This window comes from Moschus berezovskii, chromosome 23 (assembly GCF_049115385.1).
Source record: "Moschus berezovskii isolate FMDL1 chromosome 23, NW_MosBer_1.0, whole genome shotgun sequence".
In the NCBI taxonomy this organism is placed as follows: Eukaryota; Metazoa; Chordata; class Mammalia; order Artiodactyla; family Moschidae; genus Moschus; species Moschus berezovskii.
Window position 1 is genome coordinate 19,750,104 of NC_142482.1, and position 26,133 is coordinate 19,776,236.

At 57.2% G+C, this 26,133-nt stretch overlaps 1 protein-coding gene across 4 annotated transcripts in view; it reads left to right on the forward strand.

The window, feature by feature from the left end:
- Positions 1 to 11,656: 11,656 nt before the first annotated feature.
- ITPR3 (inositol 1,4,5-trisphosphate receptor type 3) overlaps positions 11,657 to 26,133 on the forward strand; it is a 67,436-nt gene continuing 52,959 nt past the window's right edge. For all 4 annotated transcript variants that reach the window (XR_016036091.1, XM_055407196.2, XM_055407197.2 and 1 more), the window contains exons 1-2: positions 11,657 to 12,072; positions 26,011 to 26,081. Coding sequence is in view for 3 of the 4 variants with exons in the window: in XM_055407196.2 (XP_055263171.2) it covers positions 11,672 to 12,072; positions 26,011 to 26,081 (472 nt within the window). In the remaining variant the exon portion in view is untranslated. The remainder of the gene's footprint in view (positions 12,073 to 26,010; positions 26,082 to 26,133) is intronic.

Consider the following 26,133-nt stretch of genomic DNA (forward strand, 5'->3'; position numbering starts at 1 on the left):
GGAAGGGCCGTGACTGCCTCCGTCATCATGTGCCGTGGGAGTGATGCTCTGTGACTGCTGAGGCTGAGCTGGAAAAGACCACCCAGGTTCCACTTCTTCCCTCTGGGATAAAGCAGCCCCCCTATGAGAAGTCAGAAGCCACGTGGAGAGGGTCCCATCTGCAGCTCAGCGGCGCGCCCCCTGCTGGCCATGCCAGGAGCAGCCGTCGTGCACCACCAGCCCAGGGGCCTTGCAATGACTCCAGCCCCAGCTGGCATCTGACGGCAGTCACACGGCCGACCCCAGCAAGACCCACCTTCGGGAAGCCAGGCGCCTCCCAAATCCCTGACTCAGAGAACTTAGAGCAAAATGAAATGGCCGTTGTTTCACACGACCAGGTTTTGGAGAATTTGTTAGGTAGCAGCAGTCATTAGAATATTGTACCCAAATATTTCTCATTTCTTCCCTTAGTCCTCTCCCCAGCTTGTTTCTCAGGCTGAACCCGCCTGGACTGGACTCAGAGCCCTCAGAGATGGTGGCGTGCGGTCTGAGAATGCAGGGGGAGCTGGGTCAGGCTGCCCACCCTCACCCCCGGGAGCGCTTCCTGTACCTGATGGCAGTGACCTGCCAGGATCTGACTGTGAGCCTCTGGGCGGCACCTCCACTGGGTCCCTCCTGTTTGGCCAGGACAAGGGCTTCCCTCGTGGCTCAGACGGTAAAGAATCCGCCTGCAATGCAGGAGACATGGGTTCAATCCCTGGGTTGGGAAGATCCCCTGAAGGAGGGCATGGCAACCCACTCCAGTATTCTCGCCTGGAGGATCCCATGGACCGAGGGGGATTCAGAGCCCCCGTGGGCTCTGCGGGCTGCAGTCCATGGGGTCGCAGAGCGTCGGACGCGACTGAGCACACTCAGACACACGGTGTTCCTGATGCCCATCTCTGTGCCCAGCGGCTCTCAACCAGGCTCAGCCCTCAGCCTCTGGCACCCCTGTCTCCACGGCCTGGCCTCCTGTCCCCGTCTGTTAGCTGAACAAGGCAGGAGCCCAGGATGGCCCGTCAGCAGGGCTCAGAGCTGCAGGAAACTGGGGCCTGGCACGTGGCTGGGTGTGAAGCCAGCGGGGGTGAGAAGGGCACATCGGAGACTGACCCGGCTCCCCAAGCTCCCTAGGGGGACTGGGCTCCGCAGTGACCTCACTGCCGTGCCTGCCTCTGTCCCTTCCCTGCCTCGCCTCTCCCGTCCTCTGTTGGGGTTCACTCTGGTCACCTCCGTGTATGTGTGTGCCCTTGAATCCCTGTGTCCTGGGGAACCCCAACCAAGACTGAGACGTCCGGGCGAGGCCTCACTGAACCTCCAGAGTTAAGACGATGAGAAGCCAATAAGAGAGCATATGAACTAAAATCAGCAGTGACAGCCTGCATCTGTTAAGCGCCCCCTCTGAGCCAGGGACTGGTTGCAGGGCCCTATGTCTGTTACCTCGCTGAACGCTCACCACCATCCTCCGTTGTTTGATGCCTCATTGTACCCCTTGGCAGGTAAGAAAACAGGATTAGGGAAGTCATTTGTTCCAGGTCAAGAGCTAGGAAATGGCAGGTTGGCCTGGAGAGCTGGGGCTCTGATTAGCAGTGGTCCCTGTGGGCAGCCCTGCAGAGGGCAGAGGTCCTGGGCAAGAAGTGGGGTGTTTAAACTTAACCTTGAAGGACGAACAGATGTTGGGAAGATGGGGAATCCTGGAAAAGGCCTCGAGCCTTGGTTTCCTTGCTGTCAAGTGGACATAAGGACCATAGCTTCCTTAGGGCCATTTGAAGGTGACGGGAGCTGATAGAGACAGAGAGGGACCGCAGTGTGTGTTCAGTGAGGGCTCATTCTTTCTGCTGCTGAATGGGACCAGCGTTTGCTGCATGTATGGGCCTGGCTGCAGGTCTGAACAGGCTCTGGAGGCAAGCTTCCAGCTCCCATCCCAGCACTCAGGCCCAGAGGGGAGGAAGCTGGAGGAGTCAGAGGAAGCGGATTAGTCCGGAACCCCTGAATTTGGATTCTCACTCAGGCAGCCTAGCATATTCCTCTTTTAAAGCACCCCATCTCCTCTGGCTCCCATTCTCAAATCTCCCATTCCTTACAACCTGGAAGTCCTCCCTGCTGTCTGATCTCTTTCCCTTCTGCTGTGCATTTTGTCTGTTGGGACAAGGGGGAGCTAATGAATCATGGTGGTTGGGGCTGGAATCTGCTGGAATCAGGGCAGGTGCAGCCTGATGTGTGGCCTGCGGACGGTGGTGCCCAGAAGCAACCTGTCCTGGGTGCGGAGGCCAGCCTGGCCCAGGATGGAGGGAGCCAGGCCGGGCCCCTGGATGGTGGAGTCGGAGGAAAGAACTAGGTGGCAGCCGGAGGTGGAGGCTGGAGGCACAGGCCTTGGTGGGGTCCCAAGCTGCGAGGGTCCCCCCGGCTACCACTGAGAAGGGGTTTGGGGCAAGGTCTGAGAGGGCAGAGGAGCCACCCACTGCCAGGAATCTCCGAGAACAGAGTCCTTCCAGGTTCCCTTTCTGGGGTCCTCTGCAGCCTGAAGATGGAGCCCTGGGCTCTGGGGCCAGGCCAGCCTGAGTTTGAACCCCACCTCTGTCACTTGCTAGGTGTGTGATTCTGGGTGGATCCCTTCACCTCCCTGAACTTTTTTCATCTGAAAAACGGAGACACCTTAGTGGCTGTGCAACCTTTACTGACCTGTTCAGTAACGGGAATTTCCCCTCCCCGTCCATCAGCTATTTTTCTCCTTAGCTATGGTGAGCCCCAGCCTCCTCACCTATAAAAGGAGGATGGCAGGCTACGAAGGGAATGGCAACCCACTCCAGTCTTTTTGCTTGGAGAATCCCATGGACAGAGAAGCCTTAAGGTCTACAGTTCATGGGGTCTGAGTCGGACACGACCGAGCGGCTTACACGCACACACAGGCTAAGAGCACTATTGCTTCCAGAGCGCCACCTAGGGGTGGACGCGAGGGGTCGCAGCGGGTGGTGGTTTTTGTTTCTCTTTCTGCCCGGCGAACCCTCCCCTGCCGCCCCTGCTCCTCCTGCTCCAAGAGCTGGCCTTGGGGGGACTTCCTCTCTGCCCGCCCCCCAGCCAACCCTGGACAAGGCCTGAGGGCTGGCTGAGGTGCTGGGGACACTCCTGGGAGTGGCTACGTTTACAAAAAGGGTGTAGAACAACAGCAGTGCCAGGCCAAGAGGGAGCTGCTGGGCTTTGTTCTGCCTGGGCCAGCCCTTTGTCTGCTGGGGGTCAGGGGCTGGGCGGGAGCCAGCCAGGCTTCTCAGGCCCTCAGGGAGCTCTCACTCTCCTGCCCTGTGCAGGGCCCTGCACGCAGCACAGATTTCATCAGTGTTTTCGGGTCCCGGACTCAACCCTCCTCACGGGAAAGCTGCTCTGAAGGCTGGAGGCTGGGTTTATTCACTGCCAACCAGGAGACTGGCTGCCAACGCAGAAGACGCATGTTCCATCCCTGGGTCGGGGAGATCCCCTGGAGGAGGGCGTGGCGACCTGCTCCTGTATTCTTGCCTGGAGAATCCCATGGACAGAGGAGCTGGGAGGCTACAGTCCGTGGGGTTGAAAAGAGCTGGACACGACTGAGTGTGCATGGGCACGGACCAGGAAAGCCCCTTCCAGAGAGAAGCCTGCCCAGCATCAGTGGCCCAGAACCGGGGGGTTTCTGCAGCGTCGGGGCCTCAGCCCAGGACTGCCTTTGGAGGTTCTGTATCTGGGTGGGAGTGGGGGCTGCCCTTCCTTGGGTCTTGGGCAGGCCCGGGAGCTGGGTGGGGGCTGGGAGGAAGAGGCTGATGGCTGGGCCTGGAATCCCTCCTCTCCCCAGCCCCAGCCCCCGGCCGCTCTCCATCTGGCCAGCAGCTCCCCCGCTGCCCCAGGACAAGGGCTCCAGTGTCTGCTCCCTTCCTGGGCAAACAGAAGCCATTCTCTCCCTCTCCCCCTAGAGGGGAGTGCCTCGACCATGACCTCTCCCCGCCCCCTCCAGAGGGCATGGCACGCCCCTCGCTGCGCGAACTCTTCTGAATGCTCCAGAGACAAAGGCTGGCAAGCCGGGTGCAGGAGGGGGTCCTGTCTGCCAGGGGCAGCCCTTGGCAGTTCGGAGCTGTGGCCGGGCAGCCCCGGCCCTCAGCCCTCCTTCCTGCCAAGGTGGGTGTGGGGTGCAGCTGGAGGCAAGGCCCAGCCCAGGTGGGCTTGACGTTGCCCCGCTGTCTCCTGCCAGACAAAGGCTGCTCCTGCCTGGGGCTGGTCCCGGGAGGGTTTTCATGCTCCTCTCTCAACAGGCTAATGGCGCTGACGTGAGCTCACTCCTCCAGACCTGCTTCCCTTGCTGGCAGGTGGAACGTAGGGGCCTGGACAGTTTCCCCTCACAGGGCAGGGCCCCCCTCCCCAAGCCTGGAAAGATGCAGAACTGCCAGTGGCCTCTCTCTTCTCCGGGGCTCCTGCCAAGGTCCTGACCCAGGCACCGAGATAGGGTAACCTCAGAGGGTAACGGAGATCTGTAATCAGACAGCCTCCCCTGGAGCCTCCACCACCGCCAGTTCTGACTCAGAATGGTAGGGGGCGAGTGCAACCCAGCTTTTCATGCCTTACTTCCTCCTTTTGGCCAGTGGCTACTCAGCAGCTGATTATTCTACTGGGGAGGGGACACGGAGGTCTGCTTTGTGGATAAAATCTTGTCTCATAAACGTCTCTCCTCCTAAAAGTTCATGTCGATAAGGCTCAGTTGCTTCAGACGTGTCTGACTCTGTGCGACCCGTGGACTGTGGCCCATCAGGCTCCTCTTTCCATGGGATTCTCCAAGCAAGAATACTGGACTGGGTTGCCATGCCCTCCTCTAGGGAATCGTCCCAACCCAGGGATCAAACCCGCATCTATTATGTCTCCTGCGTTGGCAGGAGTGTTCTTTACCACTAGTGCCTGGAAGCCCTGATGTATGGCAGAAACCACCGATTAAAAATTATTACTTTTTTTTTTAAAAATTCCCTTCTTTGGTTATCCTATAAAACAACATTCCACTATTAGGTTGTCATTTCTTTAGATCTATTGGTATTTCTCTTTATTGAGAAGCCTGAGGACTAGCCGACAAGGACAATTATAGAAATATTTGCTGCTTGAGCTAAATGTTCTACAAAGTAGTTACTTATGTTATCAACAGATACTCTCCATTCATCGCCCCGGTCTGGATCCACTGTCCACTGCTCCGTGCTTGCTGTGTGCTGGGTGGCTGGCCTCTGTGGCCTGAGTTACCCAGGCTCCCTTGTCCTCTGAGCTAGTGGGAGGCACTGGAAAGAGACCAGAGCACTGGAAGGGGGAGAGGGGCAATGATTGCTCCACTGGCTGCTTTCCAGGCCTGGACTTTCCCGGTCACTTGCTCCCGGGAGCTGCACCACCTCTGGCTGGGCCCTGAACCCTGCCCACACCTCTCTCTGCAAGTCCGTCCATTCATTAACCTCTCTTTAATCACCCACTGGGGACGTGGTGCCAGTTTCCTGCCAGGATCTCACGAACACAGCTCTCTAGTCTTACACGCAGGGACACTGAGGTCCAGAAAGGTGGGCCAGCTTCTCTGCAGAGCACTGCTTGGGGCCAGGACTCCGTGGGCGTGCTCCAGGACTTCTGCTTTTCACAGTTTTCCCAGGGAGGGGTCGCCTTATCTGCTGGCAACCCCTCAGGGCAGAGGAGGAGGAAAGATCAGGCCCCTTGGATTTAGGACTTCAGAACCAGGGACTTGGCTTTCAGGAGGCCATTGAGCGGAAGGAGGGGATCACTCTCTCTTCTGGGACTGGGGTACGGGCAGCCACAGGCTCTTTGATCTCCTTCTTCCCCAGGCGGGGACTGAGCGTTCGAGTTAGCTGGCTGCGTTCCTCTGTCCGTTTCCTCTCCAGTCCCTTGCCTGTGGTCAGCGGTCAGCGAATGTCTGAAATGAATAGATATGACATTGAAGGCCGGGAGGTGGGGGTGGGGGATGACCAACAGAGCAAGTTCTGTCTCCTTCCAGGCTCCTTGGGAGGTTGGGCATGTGAGTGTACGTGTGTGTGTGTGTGTGTGTGAAGTCTGGCCGGGCGGGCAGCCCTGGCTGTGGCTGAGTGGTTGCTGAGGGCTGGGGTGCCCGCCCAGGGCAGCTTATGGCATGGGGAAGGAATTCTCTGGGAACCCCGGCAGGCAGTGGGTGGGGTGCCCGGCTGATCGGGCAGGGTGGCTGCTGCACTGAGTCAGCCCTTCTGGCCCAACTCCGCCTCCCCTCCCGGCCCGGCTGCTCTGTCAGGGGCGAGGGCCTGAGGAAGCCCTGCAGACGGCCTCTTATCGGCCCCAAACCCTGAGATGGCACTGCCAGCATGGGGGTGGCCGTCCTGCCCCTTGCAGGCCCTGTCAGGGAGAACCAGGGAAAGCTCCAAGAACAGTCAACACCGGGGTGAAAACTGGGAGGGTAGTGTGAACTCTGGCTACAAGAAGGAACCCGAGACTCACAGAGGTCTGGACCCTCTGCAGAGTCACTGGGCAGAGCTGGGGAGAAGCCTAGAAAGGCAGGTGTGGTGGCGGGGAGGCAGGGCGCATGCTGGTGACAGGGCCTAGGAGTCAGACCTGGCGGCCCCTTCCCTCAGCACACGCCCCGAGTTCCTTCTGAGTCCGGGGGAGGGTCTGAGCACCACCCCCTGGCTTCCCTTGACTCCTCAGGTCTGGATTGGAACGAGGATGGAGGTGGGTTCCTGAGGTCTTTCTGAGGGAGCTTGGAACTTGCTACTTGGGGGGTAAGAATTTGAGCATCTTCAGTTTTGGTTATAGGTTAAACATCCACATGGTCCAAAATTCAAAAGGTAAAAAAAGATATGCTAAGAAGGAATTCATCCCCCAATCTAGGCCCAGTGCCTCAGTTTCCCCTCCTGGAGGCGCCCGCAGTCACTGGCTCCCTGGGAATCCTGAGTTTGGACTTTCTGACCCAACTGTTCTGTCATCTCTGTTTTCCTTCTAGAAGAGGCCCCCTTGGGAGGGGGTGCTGGAGGAACCCAGCCATGGAGGTTAGGGCCTGAACCAGGCAAACCAGTTGCCAGGAGGATGGAGGCAGCCTCCTTCCTGGGCTTGATCTTTGCCCCAGCTTCAGGTCATCCCACTGAAGCCTCTCAGGAGGGGTCGGGCCCATCAGTTCTCCTTTCCAACCACTTACAGCATCCCTGGAAGCTCCCATCTCCTGCCTGGGGACCCGGGGATCTGATACCCTGAGTCAGGGCTCCCACAGTCTCCTATTATTTCTCAGGGTTATTTATTTATTTAAAAGTTTTTATTTATTCTGGCTGCACTGGGTCTTCTTTTCTGTGAGCAGGTTTTCTCTGGCTGCGGAGAGCAGGGGCTCCTCTTCCTGTGGTGCTCCTCTTCCTGTGGTGCTCGGGCTTCTCACTGTGGTGGCTTCTCTTGTCGCACAGGCTCTAGGGTGTGTGGGCTCAGTAGTTGCTGTTCCCGGGCTCTAGAGCACAGGCTCAATAATTGTGGCACACGGGCTTTGTTGCTCCATGGCACGTAGGATCTTCCTGGACCAGGGATTGAATCCGTGTCTCCTGCAATGGCAGGCAGATTCTTTACCACTGAGCCACCGGAGAAGCCCTCCTGGAATAATTTTTATACTCTCCCCATCCTCCTCCTCTTTGAGAGTTCAATTCTGCGTAGATTTTGTGAACACTTGCCACATGCCAGGCCCGGTGGGGACACAAATTAACGCAGACACAGTCTCATCTATCTAGGAACTCATGGTCTAATGGGGAAGGCCACAAAGGAGAGAGAGCATTACAATTCAAGATGGCCCCAATCTGTTCTCCGAGAGTGCGGAAACAAAGAAATTTCAGGCTAAGAAGCCTGACAACAGCAAGTGTTGGTGGGGGCATGGCTCAGCGGACCCATGAGAAGGTGACTTAGAAAGGACACTTTGGAGTGTAATTCATCAACTCCTAGGAGGTCGAACGGCACCTTCCCTGAGATCCAGCAAGTTCACCTTCTAAGTTCTCACTCCGGAGTCGAGTTTTTAAATCACTTTTGAACAGGTATCCTCAATAGGCCCACACTGAGATCCAGAACACACGTGCCACTCACGACACAGGACTTTCACCCTAATGGTGACCCCGAAGACATGTGATGCTGGTTATTTCCTAATCAATTTTGAGTTTTAAAAAGTGCTGCTCTTTACCCTTTCAGCTGATTTCAGGACTCATGAGTATGTCTGAGTCCATAGTTTGACCCACACTGCCCTAGAGACACTCAAGCGTTTGCACAAGCGGACAAGAATGTCCACTGCAACATGGCTGTAGTAGCCAAAACCGAGACAGGGCTTTCATGGTCACCGACCAACAGATAAACAAACTGTGATGTGGGCAGGAAGTGGGCTGTCACTCTGCTCAGTGTGCCAGAGGACACACGCAGGGCGACACTCTATTCACAATGTAAAGCCCTGCGGAGAGCGTACGTTGTTTATGGATACATCTGTGTGTTTTCAAGCGTAAAAACTGCAGGAAACAATATTCCCAAATCAGGGTTCTCTCTGGAGGGGGCAGGGAGAGCTGGGGCAGGGCCCGGGGTCTATGGGGAGGTGTATGTAGGGACAGAGGAGCCTGACGGGCCACAGTCCACAAGGTTGCAAAGAGCTGGACATAACTGAAGCCACTCGGCACGCACGCACCCATGTAAGAAACCTCAATTGAATTTTTTTTTTTCATTTTTTAACTGAATTGTTTAGTTTAAAAAAATATATGTTGGAACTAAATTTTGCAAAATATGAAGATTTGACAAAGTTGGAGGATAGGTATAGGGCACTAACTCTCTTTTTGAGCTAGTATTTTAAATGTATCTTATTTCTGAAAATATTTCATAATAAGACTTAAAAGATTGCTGCTCCAGGCATCAAGGAAGGAGAGTGCCTTCTGACCAGGGGAATAGAAAGCGGGGAGTGGTGCAGTGGGAGTGGGTGTGGTCCTGGGGAAACGAGGTTGAACGTTCTTGGTCCTTCTTAACCAGGTTGGGGGGGGGTGTGCCGTGCTGACGGCTTTATCCCACTGCCCCCACGTGTTGGTATGGTATCCTCCCCATTTAACATATGGAAATGGAGGCTGGGAGAATGGCCTCTGGAAAAGTGGCAGAACTGGGCCTTGATCCCAGGACCATGAGAATAGCCTACGCAGTTCACAGCACCATTTTGGAGCAGTAACCTTTGGGCCTGCCAAGGGGTGGGTGGGGAGACAGGGTCTGGTGTGCTGAGCTAAGTCCTGTAGATGTGATCATGTGGGTGATGAGGAAACACAAGGCGGGGGGCGTAAACTCACTGCAGCTGTATCATCAGTTTCTTACCTTTTATTATTTTTTAACCAACTGAACCTTTCTTTAAACAAACTCTACTTCAGACCCAGATGCATAAAAGCGCTTCCAGTGGAGATGATTTCTAAGAGGCAGGTGACGGGGGTCTGGAGCCCAGGGGTGTCTCCTCTGAGAACACGGGATGGGTGCCGTGGTCCGGAGGAGCACCCCGAGGCAATGTGTGGCAGGAGGCTGCCAGGGCATCCTTCCCAGGGCTTCTCAGCCAGATGGGGGTTGCTCTCCCCAGCTCTGAGTACTCCTGGGTCGGTGGAGGGACAGAGGCTCAGAACACCCCTGACCTGGGGGTGAAGGGGGAACCAGCGGCAGGTGCTTTGGGCAAGATAGGCCTGACCTCCACTTCCGGGCTGTCAGACCTTGGCCGAGTTATGGAACCCTCTGTTTCAGTCTTAGGAGAGGAAGGACATGGCCCTTTGGATGTGGCTGGGGCAGGGAAGGCACACATCCAGAGTGAAGCCGCTGGAGAGGGTGTTTCCACTGCACTCCTCTTCATCATCACTGTCTGGGGCAGGGGACTAGGCAACTGGCCCGGCACATAGTGGGCCCTTGATAAATGCTTGTGGAACAAATGCATATGTTTCCTCTCTGTCTGCAGGAAACGCAGTGGAGTCCTGACTTCTGGGAGCAAGTAAAGCTGTTTCAAGGGCTGGCCCTTCCCAGCTGGGCTCCGGGGACAGACAGATGAGGCTCCAGTGTAGCACGAGGCCCTGGAGAGAGTACTGGGCGGGCAGTCAGGAGCTGGGGGTCAAGGGCTGGGCTTCTGGTTCCAGTTGCCACGTACAGGGCTGTGTGACCTAGAGGTCTGGTTCTCCTTCTCCGGGATTTGCTCATCTCTTTTTGGCAGAGTGGCCAGGGTGAGGTCTTTCCAGCTGCAATTTGCAACTCATTTGGTACATTTAACAGAACAATTTAGTGGTTCACAATCAGTATTAAAAAACAAAACGAAACAAAACAAACAGAACAGAAAATATCAGAGTGCAATCACAGGTCATAAGGGTAAGGATTGTTTTGTGAAACTATTGTTTTGCTTATATATAGATGAAGGTGCCGACAGGTCTGAGGTAAAATTAATTTGCTATTGTGGGGTCCTGGTGAAAAGACTGGAAAACACTGAACTTAGCAATCCTGGAGGCGTCCTCCTCTCCCACCTTCTAGGGGTCTTGGTGAAAAAGCCACAGTCCCAGGGGCTCCTCACTCTCTCTCCCTGGGTCAGCAGCTGTGTCTTGGCTCCTCCTCGTTCATCCCTCTGGGGTCTTTCTCTCCACCCCCTACCCCCAGCTTCAATCCTCAGCCCCCTCCTCCCTCTCTCCCAAGGATAAGCTTCCCCCTTCCCAGGAAGTCAGGATGGGGGTGTCCGAAGGGAGTAAACCTGATCGAATGGGTGGCAATGGGCACTCTGTCCCAGAAGCTAAAATAAAAGGACTAGGAAGCAAACACAGCAGCGCCCGGGACAGAACAGAAAGCAGGCGAGCTGGGGACGGGGGTTTGAGGGGAGGACTTCATGAACAAAAGCTCAGCGGCTACACCGTAGCGGGTCACTCCTAGGCGGGGCTGGCCCTGGTCTGGTCCTCGTTGGCGCTCGGGTGCGCAATTAACCAGCAAAGGTAGTTTTCACTCCTGCCCCGCTTCAAAGAAACGAAAGACAGAAGAAGCCAGGAGTTTCGGAGCCAACTCCTGGAGAGGGAGCGGCTGAACTGATTCGGAAGTTGGATCTCTTTGTACACAGGAATGCGGCGAGAAAAAAACAAAACCCACCCCATTGCTTCATTTCCCCTCCAAGCCCTAGCACTTTCTATTGTGCAATGAAAAGGCTTTTTACGTTAAGAAAAATGAACCCCGCTGTGCGCTGCGAAGGAATGAGCGCGCCTCTCCGCGTAAGACGGCTCTCAGCTGGGAGCGGAGACGGCGCGGTGGCCGCAGGGCGGCCGCAGCCAGGGCGCTCCGGGGCACATCCTCCTGGCGCCGCTCAAGGGAGCGCCCGCTGGGGCGCTCGGGCTCCCCCTTCCGCGGCCGCCCGCCCAGCCCTCAGCGACTCGAGGGCCGAGTAGACGTTTCGGCGAACCTCGAGGGCGGAGGGCTCCCGCTGGGCCTCCCCGGGATGGCGGCTCCGCGAGTCTGGCGGGGGACTCGCCGGAGCTGGAAGTCTGTCCCGGGAGCCGTCGGGATCGCGCGGGGCCGGCGGCCGCCTCTGCGTCCGGGAGGCTGGGCCCGGCAGCGCGAGGGGCGCGGGAGGCGGGCCGGCGCACGTGGGAGCCGGCGGGCGGGCCGGGGGGGCGGGCTGCGGCTTCCCCGCCTCCCGGGCGAGATTTGCATGTGTGCGCGGCCGCCCCAGACTTCCTCGTCCTCTGCGCCGCAGGTACGCGCGGGCCGGGCCGGCCGGGCGGGCGGCGGGTGTGCCGAGACGCGGGCACCTCCTCACCCGGACGCCACCTCCGGCTCCCGGGCCGCGCCGCGCCGCCTTCCGCTCCGGGGGCCGCCAGCCCGCCCCGGCCGCGCCGAGCGCCCGGCTCCGAGGTGGGGGCGCGCCCCGCTCGGCCTCGCGGGTCGTCTCCGCCTTCCGCCCCGCGCCTCGCCGCGCGCCCCTGGGCGCCCCCACCGCCCCGGCTCCCCGAGGGCCGCAGCCATGAGCGAGATGTCCAGCTTCCTCCACATCGGGGACATCGTCTCCCTGTACGCCGAGGGCTCCGTCAATGGCTTCATCAGCACTTTGGGGTGAGCGAGCCGATCTCGAGGGGGGCGCGGGCGGGGAGGGGGCGCGGTGGGCCCCGGGGCCGTTTGCGTGCGTTCTGCTGCCTCCCGCCGTCAGGGGACCTGGTCGTCCCCCAGCTTCAAGGAACAGGGGAGCGGCTCGCCTCCTCCTTTTAGAGAAAGGAAGTGAAATATTTGCCTAGGTAGGAGTCGGGCGCCCCGCCTGTGATGGCAGGAGGCGCCCCCTTCCCGAAGCCTCCACCCTTGCGCGCTCGCCTTTCTTCCCCAGAGGAGGGGGGGCCTGGGACTTCCTCTGCAGGTGGTCCCTGGGACTTCCTCTGCAGGGGGGCAGGTGGGTGGCCGGGGCGTTAATCGGGGACAGGCATCCAGGCCTGGACGTGGCCGACTCTGGAGCGGGGCGGAATCGTGGTGGTGATGGTGAGCGGCAGGGCCAGGAGCCCGGGGCCGTCTAGTTACGGACCTGCCGCACCTTCGGAGGGTCGCACCTTTTCCTCCGAGCTCTCTCCTGCCCAGTTCCCTGACTCTAGGAGTCTCTTCCCCGCCCTCTCCTTCCAGGCGGCCCCTTCTCCCCGCCTCTCCCTGGCAATTTCCTGCGCAGCTCATCTGGCGCCCCTGGTCCCTGGTCCCAGGATCTCTGGAGCACTTTGCAAACATTAATTAATTCTGGCCGCCACCCCACAGGGTCTGGATGAGCAAGGAATCCGTTCACGTCCCTGGAGAGGGCCAGGCCCGGAGCTGGCATAGGGCAGGGAAAGAATGAGAGGAAATGGGTTTATCTTCCGAAGGGCAGTTGAGTGAGTGGCTGGGGTGGAGGGGAGAGTGGCTCCTGCACCTCTCCTGCCCCAGGGCGGGGCCTGTTACCTGTGTCACGTTTTACAGTCTGTGGACTTGTGTTAAATGGTCTCATCTACCACACCCAGCGGTTCTTTAGGATGAACCCACCCTCTTCTGCTGACCCGACTCATCTGGACGCCAACTGGCTACAAGGTGCCTTCTACCTGGGGGTTTTGGAGGACAGCCTTTGCACCCTCACCCCAGGGCGAGCTGACCCTGAGCTCAGGAGGTGGGAGTCACCTGGCTCCCTTGGTGTCTTGTTGGGAGTTTAGCTTTAGTCGTGTGGGAAAGATCTTGAGGGCTGGAGGGCTGAGTCAGCCAACGGGGGATGCGGACTGGGAATTCCAGCATACCTCACGCCTTATCTCTGCAACTCCAGGCCTTCCCAGCCCCCTCCCCATTCAGATGCCGACTCCCCAGCCCTTCGACCACTCCCTGCTAGTCTGCCTAGTCTGCCTTCTCTTGGTCGGTTTTCCAGAGGATGGGGGTGGGTGAGCGCTCGGTGAGCTGACCTCCAGAGAGCGACGACTCTTGGGCTACCTCACTGGCCAGACTGCCCGGCTGGCACGGAGTCAACACCTCTGATAACGCCAAAGGAAGGAACAGAGGGTGTGGGGGGCACATGGCGGCAGATGGTGGAGGCCTGCTTTCTGCTGTATGGACAGGCCTGGGGCTCTGGGGAAATGACCATCTTCTCTGTTGCTCAGTGTTGGGGCTAAGCACCCAAGAGGGCTTTTTCAGCACCTGTGAGATCTAACAGAATCAAGGGAAATTTTTGGCGGGGCCGCACTGTCTGGCAGGTGGGATCTTAGTTTCCTGACCAGGGACCCAACCCACGCCCCTTTCAGTGGAAGCGGGGAGTCCCAGGCACTGGACCACCAGGGAAGTCCAAGGGAAGCGTCTCCTCCTGCCTTTCACTCAGGCCTCATTCCCTTGCCAGGGATTCCCTCTATTGCTTCCTCACACAGCTCCCTGCCGCCCCGGCCCTTCCTGCCCCAGGAAGTGGCCTCCTGCTCGCCAATCTGATTCTGAGGCTGGGCCTGTGACTGCCAGAGCCCTTCTGCTCCAGGGGCCGGTTCCCAGAGCACCCAACTTGCCGTGACGCCTGCACGCCCGCCCTCCCAGACGCCATTCTGGCACCGGCATGTGCTGGCCCCAAATTAATTGTCTTTTTTTTTTCCACCTCCTCTTCACACCCCCGATGCGCCACCTGGATTGAGATTCCTGGAACCTTGTCCTGTCCCTTTCTTTCCCTTTATTCCTGTGTAGCCCCCGCCCTTCAGCCAGGCTCCACCTGGGTAAATCTGACCCACCCTCTCAGAGCTGGTGCAAAGCGCCTCCTTTGTGAGATCCAGCTCCCTCCCACCCACCAGGGCAGAATTAACCCCTTTTCCCTTGTGCTTCAAACTACTTTGTACAAGTTCCTCTCCGATGCTAATTGTATTGTTTGACGCTTTATGATTCGTTGGAAGTTTCTCTGTAGGGCCTTCTAATGCTGGGCACTCTGCCAGGACTGACTGATTAAGTACCCCATTCATCCACTCCGGCACTGTGCTAGGCACATGCTCAGAGCCAAACTCAAGGGAATAATGATTTCTGAACACCACAAAGCATGGCCACTCGAAATGTGGTCCTTGGCCCAGCAGCATCAGCATCACGGAGAAGTTTGTTAGAAAATACATAATCTCACACCCGAGCCTGTCCTGCTGAATCAGAATCTGCATTTTGAGCCTCAAATGTAGCCATTTGGTGTCTGAAAGAGAAGCCTCGCTCTCTGTGATTCTCCCTCTGCTCCATCCTTGCCGGAATCTTTCTGCCTCCATCCTGAGCTCTGGTCCCCCTTTGCCTTCACCCTGGCTGTTGGTGCCCATGTCTGCGAACCCTGGAGGGTGATCTGATTGAGTTCCCAGGCGACCCCAATGCTTGGTGCCCAAGAGGTGCCCAGTGAGGGCTGGAGGAAACGAATTTGGTGAGGACAAGGGTAGCCTTGGTGGCCGCTCAGCTGGGAGGTGGGACGTGCAGGCACTGGTGGAGGAGGGAGTCTGGGGCAGCCTTCAGATTCCAGCCGGGCTCTGTGAGCCAAGTGGAGGAGGCCAATTAGAGCCGCCTGAGTAATTACAGCTCCTGGTGACGATTGTACATTAACTCTGGGTTGGAAGGACGGGAGGGGTCTGGGGAGTGGATGCCGGAGCAGGCTGAGACCTCAGGCGGGAAGGGAGAGCAGGCCCATGCGTGTCCTTGGCCGGAGTGCATGGCCAGGACACTGCCTTGCCACCACCCCCCCTGCCCTGCCCCCGGGTGGGAGGCAGCAGAGGTGGAGGGAGGCCACTGCAGGTGAAGGATTTACTGTGGCTTCTGGCAGTGGCTGTGGGGAACTGGCCCCAAGTGTGGGATGGGCCCCTTGGGTCTCACATGCAGTTCCCTGAAGGTCTATTTTGAGTGCCCAGAGGAGGGGCCCCCAGACCCCTTTGGTAAGCTGGGGAGTATGGGTGGACTAGGTCATGCAGTTGAGCTCCCAGGATGGGTCAGATTGCCTCTGACTGCCTATGGCTGGGCCTTGGAGCACCACTTGGGGTCAGGGCCTCTGGATGTGTGTCACTCAGGGCTCGGTGATCACAGGAGGTGTGATCTGCTTTTCCAAGAGGGTGGGCCTTGGAGGTCAGGACCCAGGGAAGGCGGAGGTCAGTGTGGAGGAAGCCCCAGGTCTCAGGGTCAGGACCTGCTTTGTCTCTAACTGGAGGGGTGATTTTGGCAAGGCCCTGCCTCTCAGAGTGTGTTTCTGTCACCCTGATTGTCCTCTGAGGTGTTCTGTTGCATCTGAGATTCCCTGTGTGTCTTTAAAAAAAAAAACAGTTCTAGCATCCCATGTCAGACCAACTGTATTAACACTTGTAGGGGTGGGATCTGAGGCCTGCTCCTTGGTCCAGAAAGCCCATCTCTTAGTTTTCATCAGACCTCACTAAGTCATTCAGCAAACATTTAATAGGCACCTACTGTGTGCCAGATACTGTCCTAGTCATTGGGGAATCAGTGGTAACCAAGACAGACTCCAGCCTATTCTAGTCTGTACAGTGGCGAGCTGGCAGAAATGGTCCCTAAAAGCCCGATGAGTCTTAAGTCTCTGAGACACGGGTAATTCCAGGAAGGGGCGCTGGCCTTCCCGTGCAGACTGAATTCCATGGGCAGCCGTGCAGACTGAATTCCATGGGCAGATGTCCGAACTGCCTTTGACTTTCATTTAATTGTAATTTCACTGGAATGAGACGTTGGACTTAACCCTGTCCTGTGCCCTAAGGTAGGGTCTCAGCCTCCTCTAGACCAATCCATACAACTCATTGTTTTTTGGAAAATACATATTTTTTTTTCCTTTCTTAATTAAAATTTTTTTGTTTTTGCTGTGCTACATGGCTTTCAGGATCTTATCTCCCCTACTAGGGATAGAACCCCAGGCCCCGGCAGTGAAAGCACCAAGTCCTAACCACTGGACCACCAGGGGATTCCCATACTATTTTTTCCTGATTAAAAAATAATATATGCTCCATGGAGAAAACTTGAAAAACTAAAATAAAAAGTTATCTGTAATACCTCTGTGATTATCTTGACAGCCTCTATATGGACTTTCTAGTCTTTTATGTACCCACAAATAAACACGTACAAAATGGTCAAACTGCACATCTGGCTTTTTTGGGGGAGAATACATTAAGCTGTGTTTTTCCCATGCATGCTGGCCTTCGAGCGTTGTGGTCGCAGAGGGCCCGCAGTATGATGTACCTCACTTATTTAAGCAACTCTAGTCTTGGGCATTTGGCTTGTCTGTACATTTCCTGCTGTCCTAAACAATCTGCACTAACATCCTAGTCCATACGTGCCAGAACACCAACTTGTCCAGTTATCCTCTTGGGACAGGTTCCCCGAAGTGGAAGTCCAGGATCAAAGGGAAGGCACACCTTTTTTATTTCTGTTCTGAGTGGCTTGTGGGATCTTAGTTCCCTGACCAGGAACTAAGGCCCTCAGCAGGGCGAGTGTGGAGTCCTTTCCTCTGGACCACTAGGGAATGCCCAGAGGCATCTTCTTTCTCCCTTGCTGGCTCTCTCTAACTCTGGTGGTGGAGGTGGTGGTGGAGGAGGAGGAGGAAGCTGCAACCCAGTGCCCCAGGGATGCTCACTTCACATCACAAGTCTGAGAGGACTGCACTAGGGGCGGGGGGAGTAGGACCAGTCTCTGCCCTCCAAGCTGGGCCAGGTCGGGCCTGGTGGCTGTGATGGGGAGGGCTGCAGTGGAGACAGAGTCAGTGCGGGGGTGGCCCAAGGACAGAAGCAGCTCCAAGGTCCTGCCATGGGGCTCCAGGGACCCAGCTGCCTGCTCCTCCTGGGCCCTGAAAGAATCCTGCTGTGGCCAGCTGCTCCTGCTCTGCCCTGCCCTGCATTCCTGACCCGTGTCCCCTCCCCTCCCCTTCTTGGCCCCGTGAGGCTGTGGGTGGGTGGGGCAGAGGCTTGGGCTGGGGGTGGGGTGATATGCTGGATTTCAGGGTGGGGTCACAGCAGCTTTCTGCCCTTCCTTTGGGGGGAGGCGTCTGTGTTTCCGATTCCTCCTGAGCAGATATCTCCTGCAGTCCACCCCCAGGCCTGCTCACCACACTTCACCCCGTGTGGAGCTGGGGGGGCTCCTCCCTGGAAGTGGGGGCTGTGAGAGAGGAGGGAGGGAGGCCTGTGGGGTGGGGGAGGAGAGCAGGGCCCAGATCTCTAGTAAGTTCTCAGTTCTGAGCCCCCCACGTGTGTCACCCTGGTCCTGCCTTGGGTGGTGGTGGTTCCCAGCATTCGTACCTGCAGCCTCCTGCATGGTGGACCCCTGGGGAGGTGGGGGGGTGACCCAGCAGGAGTCTGCCACGGCTACTGGAGAAGAGGCTGCAGGATTTTCCACACCAGGGCAGAAATGAGGTTGGGTACTGACAGTACAGTAGACCTGGGGTGTGGTGGGGCTGGGGCTTGGGAGGGGGACACACTGCACTTGGGGAGATAAGACTCTGGGGACTCCTGGCTGGGGACTAAGTAGGGGAGTGAAATGATCACAGTGCATGTAAAGGTTCATATTTGTCTGGCTGGCAGATGGGCAGAGCCAGAAGAGACAGTGAACATAAATCTTAGCCCAGGGGCAGCTGCAGGTGTTTGAGGCAGACACCTGTGCATATTTGGTTCACAAATCCCTCTCCCATCACTGGGCCAGCCAGGAAGCCATCACCCCCTCTCTCCAGCCTGCAGGAGAGCCAGCCTTACAGGATCTGAGTCTAGAAATAGGGTGATGGGGGTGACAGGTGGTGAGAGGGAGAATTTGGTCTGAGTCTCAGAGATGCTGCTGCTGCTGGCAATGGGTGGACTTTCCTGAGTATTTATAGCTCTGGTCTGTGCTGTCCCTTTGACCCCTTACCACCAACTGGAGGCATATATAAAATTTATAAAAGTAGGGAAAGGGACTTCCCCAGTGGTCCAGTGATTAAGACGCCACACTCCAGTGTAGGGGGCACAGGTTCGATGTCTGGTCGGGGGACTAAGGTCCCGCATGTCTCGCAGTGCTTCCAAAAAAAAAGGAGAGAGAATTATTTAGAACACATTTACCTGCCACCTGGACCTAGTCATATTTGCTGTGCTTGTTTCTTTGTTGAAGTATTTCATGGTAAATTACATGCGCTGCATGTTTTCGCCTCTGCATCCTTCATTCTACATTCCTCAGAAATAGGCTGTGTTCCTGTGTAGCCTCTGTACTCTCATCGCACCAGTTAGTAATTTCCGAATAGCATCCGATGCCGGATCCATAGTCCAATCCACTCCATTGTTCTCAGTCTGGCCTCGACCACTGGTGTCTTTAAATTAGGATCTGATCACAATGCCTCCGAGTCTGCTTTAATCTGAAGCAGCGCCTGCCCCCGCTTCTTTCTTCCTCACACTGATGGGGAGGCTGTAGATAGTCTCCCTTTGTGCAGTCATCAGGGCTGCCCTTGCTGCTCTGTTTCCCAGAGAGCCCTGCAGTGTCTGAAGCTGGGTGGCCTAGGCCTCGGGGCTGCCCTGAGGAGGCCCCTCCAGCCTCAGTTATTAGGCAGGTTGGACGGGCTCAGAGCCCACGCCCTGGGTGGAGGGCAGGAGAGAGGCCAGGGGGTGGGCTGGGTGGCCCAGGGTTGCCCCTCTTCTCTGCCTTTTCTCATCTCTCTTGTCTCTCCTGCTCCCCGTCCCTCTTCTCCTTGGCCTAATAGAGACCCCAGGACTTGCCAGAGCCCACCCAGCCCTGAGAGCCAGAATCCCAGGCCTGTGGGCAGAGGCAGCGCTCTGAAAGCTTGGCTCAGGGTCTTTATTTCTGTCTGGTCAGGTTTAATCACATTTGCTGCCTCTGTTCCTTGCTGGAGAGACTCTTGGGGTTCCCTAAGAGCCTGAGTATGTGGCTTGTTGTCCTTTCTAGACATAAGCTCTCTGAAAGGATGAACCGTGCTTATTTTAAAGTTCATATACTCTGGTCCCTTCGGTGGCTCAGGGTGGATCTTTGGTAAAGAAGGACGTGTAGAGGTCAGGTTTATGGGTGTTTTTCTGCAAGGATCCAGAAGTGGACTGCTTTTCTCTGATGAACCAGGGATCCCAGCCAGTGAACCTGGGTTACTTGCCCAGCACTCCTCCCCATCCGCACCAGTGGATGTGACTCTGAGTATTTGGGGAGGGGGAATCCAAGGCCTCCATCCACCACCAGTCGATCCCAGTGTTCTGACAGTGCCTGCTTTGGGAGTGACCTTCCGTGAGTCTGGCCTAGATCTGTGGGGTAGAGGCCAGTGCCCTGGGCTGGGAGTCAGGAGATCTGGGGTCTGGAACTGGCTGTTCCTTTAACCTTGAGGCCTGAGCTCCCTGCACTTCTTTTTCCCAGATCAGGGAGGGGCTGTCTAGGGACCCTTGGGGGTCTCCCCAGTCTGCAGGCCTGTTTCCTCAGCTGCTTCTCTGATAATCACTTGTACCACTTCAAGCTCCCTTCTTCCTCCTCCTTATCTAATCTTTCCTGGCAGCACTGACCCGCCCCACTACCTTTTCCATGGCTTCCACCTGATCTCAAAGTCCATCCCAGGCAGAATGGGGCCAGCTAGGCCTCTGGATGCATCTGCCTTTCTCTTTTCCTTCCCAGTGTCTTGGGGTGCAGGCCCTGGTACATTTTCAGGGCAGTGACCTCCACATCCTTCTAGAGCAGAGCTGTCCATTAACTCCTGTTCAGAGGGTCCAGGGCAGGCCTGCCCACCGACTTGCTGCCGGACCTTCCCTCCCTTCTCACCCCCGCCCCTTGCGCACCCTGTGGATCCCTCCTGGGCCCTGCACTGTGCAGGTTCAGACCCATCTTGTGTCTCCCACTGTCCTCAGTTGGCGAGAATGTAGGACGCAGCTCCTGTACTCACAGGACTCAGCATGGTGGACAGGAGCTTCCAGAGGGTGGGACCACACCCTTCACAGTAAAGTTTTGTGGGACCGATGGAGACCTAGATTGTACAAGTGCTCTCAGCTACCAGCTGCGTGGACCAGGTGGTTCCTTTAACTCTGTGAACCTCACTGGACGGTGGTAAGAATGGGATGAGGTACTGGGTGTAAAGACGATTTATAAAGTAAACGAATTCTGCACAGTGGAGCGTCGGTTCTTCAAAGGTGATCTTGGCTGAGGCGCCCCCCCCCCACCTTTAGTTGGTGGGGACGGGCAGGGAACTGGCAGGAGCTGAAGTGGGGCCGGCCTTGAATGTGGCAAGACGCAGGAGGGGACAGAGATAACTGGGCTGGCTGAGCGCGGGTGGGAGTAGGCCATTCCCCAGCCTTGGACGGGGATGGAGGCGCTCAGGCGGGGAGGGGGACGGGGACGCGAGGGGCAGCTTCTCCCAGGAGAGCCCGGCTCTGGTTACGCGCCAGGTGCGCATCGGAAGCCGGACACCTGTGACCACGCTAGTACAGTCCACACAGGTGCTCCCATCTTGAGGGAGAATGAGGGGGTACGGCTGGGATGTGGGTGCCACCAGTGGGAAGGGCTCCCCCGGGGCCGACCCCCGCGGGCTCCCGGGCTGGGGAGGAAAGCGCGGGCGCAGGCGGCTCGTCCCCACCCCTAGCGCCCGCCTCCTGCCGCCCCCGGGCGCGCCTGGCCCGGGCCCAGCGTCCTGGCGGCGGCTTGCAGTGGGAGGCAGGCCCGGGCGAGGCCGCGCTCGCATTCCCTCCGCGACGCGGCTGGGGCGACGGCCGCACGCGGGGAGGCGAGTTTCGTTCCGCGGCGGGGGCTGGCCGGGAGCGCTCTGCGGCCCCCGCGAGTAGGCGGGGCCTCGCGGGCAGGGGCGGGGCCTCAGGACAGGGGCGGGGCTTCAACGGGCCTCGTCGGGCCGGGGGCGGGGCCTCGCGGGCCGGGGCGGGGCTTCAGGGGGCCTCGGCGGGGCGCTCGGCGACCACCTCTCCGCCTCTCGCTCTACCCAGAGGCTCGGAAGTCTCGGCCGCTCCCTCTGAGGCTCCCACTCCATGGAAACTTAGCGGTCGGAAGTCCCGGCCCTCGTGCCTCCCTCTGGCCTCGGGTCACCCTCTCCGCAGCCCGTCCGATAAGGGCTTTCCCGCTTATCTGTTAATGACTTCACGGGACACCCCTCCCTTCCCCGCCCGCCCGATTGCACCTTCTTGGGATGCCTCAGTCCTGAGGAGGAGCTTCTGAGGGATGGAGGGGAGACTTCCGCGGGCGCGCTGCGGGGCAGTTTGGGACTTCCTAAACACCTTGCCGCTGGCTGCCCTATTTGCCTGCGGGCTTGGTGGAGGGCTGCCCTCCAGATGGGAAATGAAATGATGGGGAGGGCGAGGTGCCATCCCTCAGAGGCTGCAGGGGAGGGGTGCGGAATGTTCCCAGGCTGCTGATTTTGCTCATCCAGGACCCGCACTTGGAGAAGGGAGGGAGTGGGGAATTGGATCCAGAAGGAAGTCCTGGACAAGGCCCATCTTCCTGACTCTGTCTTCCTGATGTCTTCCAGGAGCCCCCTGCCTTTTTTATTTCATGGTCCACAAGGCTTGCTTCTCTGTTCTGGTCGCCCATACAGACCATTCCTGTCCCCTCTTGGCTGCCGATCTGGGATGTTTTCCTTTCTGACCTTGCTTGCAGTTTCCTGCTGGCGGCCAAGTTCCGCTCCTGACCAACCCCTCTCCTCTAAGAGGCTTCAGCTTGCACTCCCCAAATGTGGCCTGCTCTGTAAACCACTGGGCACTGGGGAGGGGCTCAGTTGGAGACAGCAGGGCTTCAGAAGCTTTGCCAGAGTGGGCTGGGACAGAAGGACATCCACATAATGACCAGGCACATTTGTACCAGGGGGATTAGGAAAAGCACGCCAGGCATCCAAACTTGCATGTCCTTTTTTCTGCACATGTGACCCAGACAAAGAGTCCCCAGGGGAGGGATGGAGGGTTTCTGAGGTGAGGATGGGTTTTCCTCAGACTGGGAGTCTCTGGGGAGATGGCCTCTACAGGGCCTTATGCACTGGTCAAGATGGAGGCTATGGTGGTAACCCAGCCTCTCTCGGTTGCCCTGACTTCCATAATGCCCTATGGCTGTCCAGTACCCCCAGCAGTGCCAGGTCCCAGCCCCGCCCTGGCTTTCTCCCCTTCCCTACCCAAACTTACCCATCCTGCAACCCCTCCTCTCAGGACTTTGCCAAGAGATAGCCAGCTAATCTGATTCACTAATGTCTTACAGGAAATTCTTTAAATTATTCAAGGTTCTGCACAGCTCTTGCCTCTTCTTTCACACCTTCTCTGATTGGCCAAGCTCTGACCTCTCCCTTTCTTGGACAAAATCCACAGCTGGTACCACCAGTTGGCATCCATGCGTATTCCTTAGATCATGAACTCTTCTGAGTCTGTGACTTGTCTTCCCAGTGAGGTTTTGAACTCCCTGAGGCAGAGACCTTATCTTTGCTTCTCCTATGCTTCCCTCAGTAGCTAGTAAAATGATTAATTCACTCAGTATGTTTTTTGAGTGTGCCACTCCACGCCAAACAGGTGGTCCAGGTGCTGGGGACACAGGAGGAAGCAGTAGACACAGCCCTGTCCTCATGAACCTCCCATCTCAGGTCAGGGAGGAACAGGACCCCAAATAGACTCTGTAGCAGGCCAAGTGGTGAAGGCAAGGCGGGCAGGGGGTGAGAAGTTCGAGAGAGAGCAGCCCACAGTTTTTAAAAGGATAGGGAGGGAGCCTGGCCACAGGAGTGGGTCATTCACCGGAGATCTGAAGGAGATGAGGGAGAGGTGGAGCTCGGAAAGTATCTAGTGTAGAGAGTGCCAGGCAAAGGGAAGAGCTGGGGTCAGATCTCCTGGGAGGTTTGAGGAGCCTGGAGGAGGACGGTGGGCTGGAGCAGAGTAGGCCGGGGGCGGGGCAGGGGTGGGTGGGGGCGGATGGGGGTGGGGAGGAGATGTGTGAGAGGTGAAGGGGTCTTGTGAGTTCTTGCCTTACCCTCTGAGATGGGTGGTTTTGGGGTTCCCAGCAGAGCACTGACCTTTAAAAGGAAACCCTTTGCTGTTATGTGACGGTTAGGCTGCAGAGGTGAGAGGGGTGTCGGGAAACCAGTGGGGAGGCAGTGATATCCAGGTGAGAGCCGCTGGTGGCCTGGACCAAGTGGTGTTGGCATGATGAAAAGAAGCCAGATTCTGTACATTTTAAAAAAAAATTGTATTGAAGTACAGTTGATTTACAATGTTGTGTTAAGTTCTGCTGTACAGCAAAGTGACTCATTTGTACATGTATATTATTTTCCATTATGGTTTCATCACATGATACTGAATATAATTCCCTGTGCTCTACAGTAGGCCCTTGTTGTGTGTCTCTCCTGTATGTAGTAGTTTGCATCTGCTCACCCCAAACTGCAGCCTCCCCCACCCCTGACGTCTGCCCCCTCCACCGCTGACGTCTGCCCCCCGCCGACGTCTGCCCCCCACCGCTGACATCTGCCCCCCCCCACAGCAACCACCAGTCTCTGTGCCTGTGTCTGTTCTCTATGCCTGTGAGTCTGTTTCTGTGGCAGAGATAGGTTCATTTCTGTCGTGTTTTAGATTCAGAGTCCATACATATTCTAACGATAAAGCCCACAGTGTTTCCTCACAGATTAGCTGTGAGAGGACCAGGCGATTGGAAGGAGGGATTAGCTGGATGGAGAGAGGACTTCAAGAGGAGCAGGAGCTCCGCTGGGAACGTGCTGAGTTTGCGATTCCTGTGGACATCCAAGTGGAGGCGCAGAGTGGGCGGGTAGATTACGGAATCTGGAGTTTGGGGGAAGAGGGACAGAGGAGGTGGAGGCGGAAGTTATCAGTGAACTTACAAGCGGTGCTTCGAACCCGTGTGTGTGGCCAAGATGACCAAGGGCCTGAGTGCTGGTGGTGGAGAGAGGCCGGAGCAGGAGGCGGGGATGGGGCTCAGTCTGAGTGGGTCCTCACGGCAGGCCCCTCTCTCCCCTGCCTGAGGCAGCACCGTTGCCGTCAAGAGCCCAGCTCTGCTGCTTGCTGGCTCTATGTCCCTGGCCGGATCGTTTGCCCTCTCCACAACTCCTGCAAAATGGAGGAAATAACAGGGGAGACTTAGAAAATTAAATCACGTGTGTAAACATTAGAAGCAAAATCCTGCTTGCTGTCATTATTGTTACTGTGCTGGCGATTCCAAAGGGGAAACCCCAGGCTCCTGTCCTCAGGGAACTCATGGTATAGGCACTGCAAGGAGCCCCAGAGGAGACCTGGCTGCGGGAGATGCCAGGACCAGGTGCTGTGGGAACACGGGGCTTGGGTGGGTAGTGGGACGCGGAGGGCGGGAGGGCACTGGCCAAGGATGGCTTCACCGAGTAGCAGGGGCTGAGGCTAAAAGAATGAAAGAATGGAGGGGCTTGGAGGGGAGCGGTGGGGTGGCTGCTGGGACCACTCTGTGGAGATGAGAGTTCCAGGGACCTTGGGACCAACCAGAGGTTTAGCACAGCTGGAGGTTGTGAGGCTGGCTAGGGAGTGGGTGGAGGTCAGATCACAAAAGACCTTGTTGGCCAATCCAAGGAGGAGAGGAGCAGAAGGAGGCTTTGGAATTAGTTCTGTGCCTTGAGACAAGTTACGTTCAAACCCGGTTTCCTCCTCTGTAAATAGTGCTCATGACTAGCCCCCTGCGGGGAGTTGGTGAGAATTCGGAGGCTGTGAAGTGCTGAGAGAGCTGGCCTCTGAGACGGTGGGTCGCCATCATCACCATCACCATCGTTGTGTTAGAGGCTTGTGTGGCGTTGAAGAATGTTAAATGTGGGAATGGATGGGCGGGTGGGTAGGTGTCCTCCAGACTCAGGATTAACCCCAGCCAGGATGGAGGGGAGGAATTTCAGGCCCAGGGTGACCACAGCGGAGGGTGTGGTTTGTTGTCTTGTCTTCGAGACCCAGAGGCTGCCCCCGTCTGGTGTCTCGTAGGCGTTTCTCACGGTTGTCTCTTGTCTCTGCCTCTGCTTCTCACCCTGTCTATCTTTCTGACTCCGTCTTTTCTGTCTCTCTGTGTCTCTCCGAGTCTCTGTCTCTCGGTCCCCTTCTCTCCCCCTCCTCCATCGGGTTCAGGTGGGGTCTCAGGGCCTTGACAGGAGCTACGTGGGCAGTGTGTGGCAGCCCAGACTGGCCGCAGGCCGCCAGGACACAGCTCCAGTGGGGGGAGGCCGGTGGCGGACTGCGTGTGCCGCCGTGCTTTCTGTGGGGGCTCCCCCGCCCCCACCCCGGGGATCTCGCATTTTGACAGTGGTGCCTGGAAAGGGGGTGACTTGATGCTACGGGATTGTCAGTGATGGAGAGAGAGGTTTCTTTTTTTAAGTATAGTTGATTTACAGTGTTGTGTTAATTACTGCTGTAGAGCAAGGTGATTCAGTTTCTTTTTTACATTCTTTTCCATTCCAGAATGCAGTTCTCTGTGCTGTTCAGTAAGATCCTGTTGCTTTCCCATTACATATATAAAAGTTTACATTTGCTAACCTAACCTTCCATTCTATCCCTCGAGCGGTCTCTCTGGAGGCCTTCCTGGTGCCCTGGGCCGCCTGGGCAGGCGGGCGTCTTCTTTGTGCTGACTCGCTGCCTCGTCCCGCAGGTTGGTGGATGACCGCTGTGTGGTGGAGCCCGCGGCTGGCGACCTGGAAAACCCCCCTAAGAAGTTCCGAGGTGAGTCCTCTGTGCCCCCCGCCAAGTCCTGGGTGCCGACATAGCCCGGGCC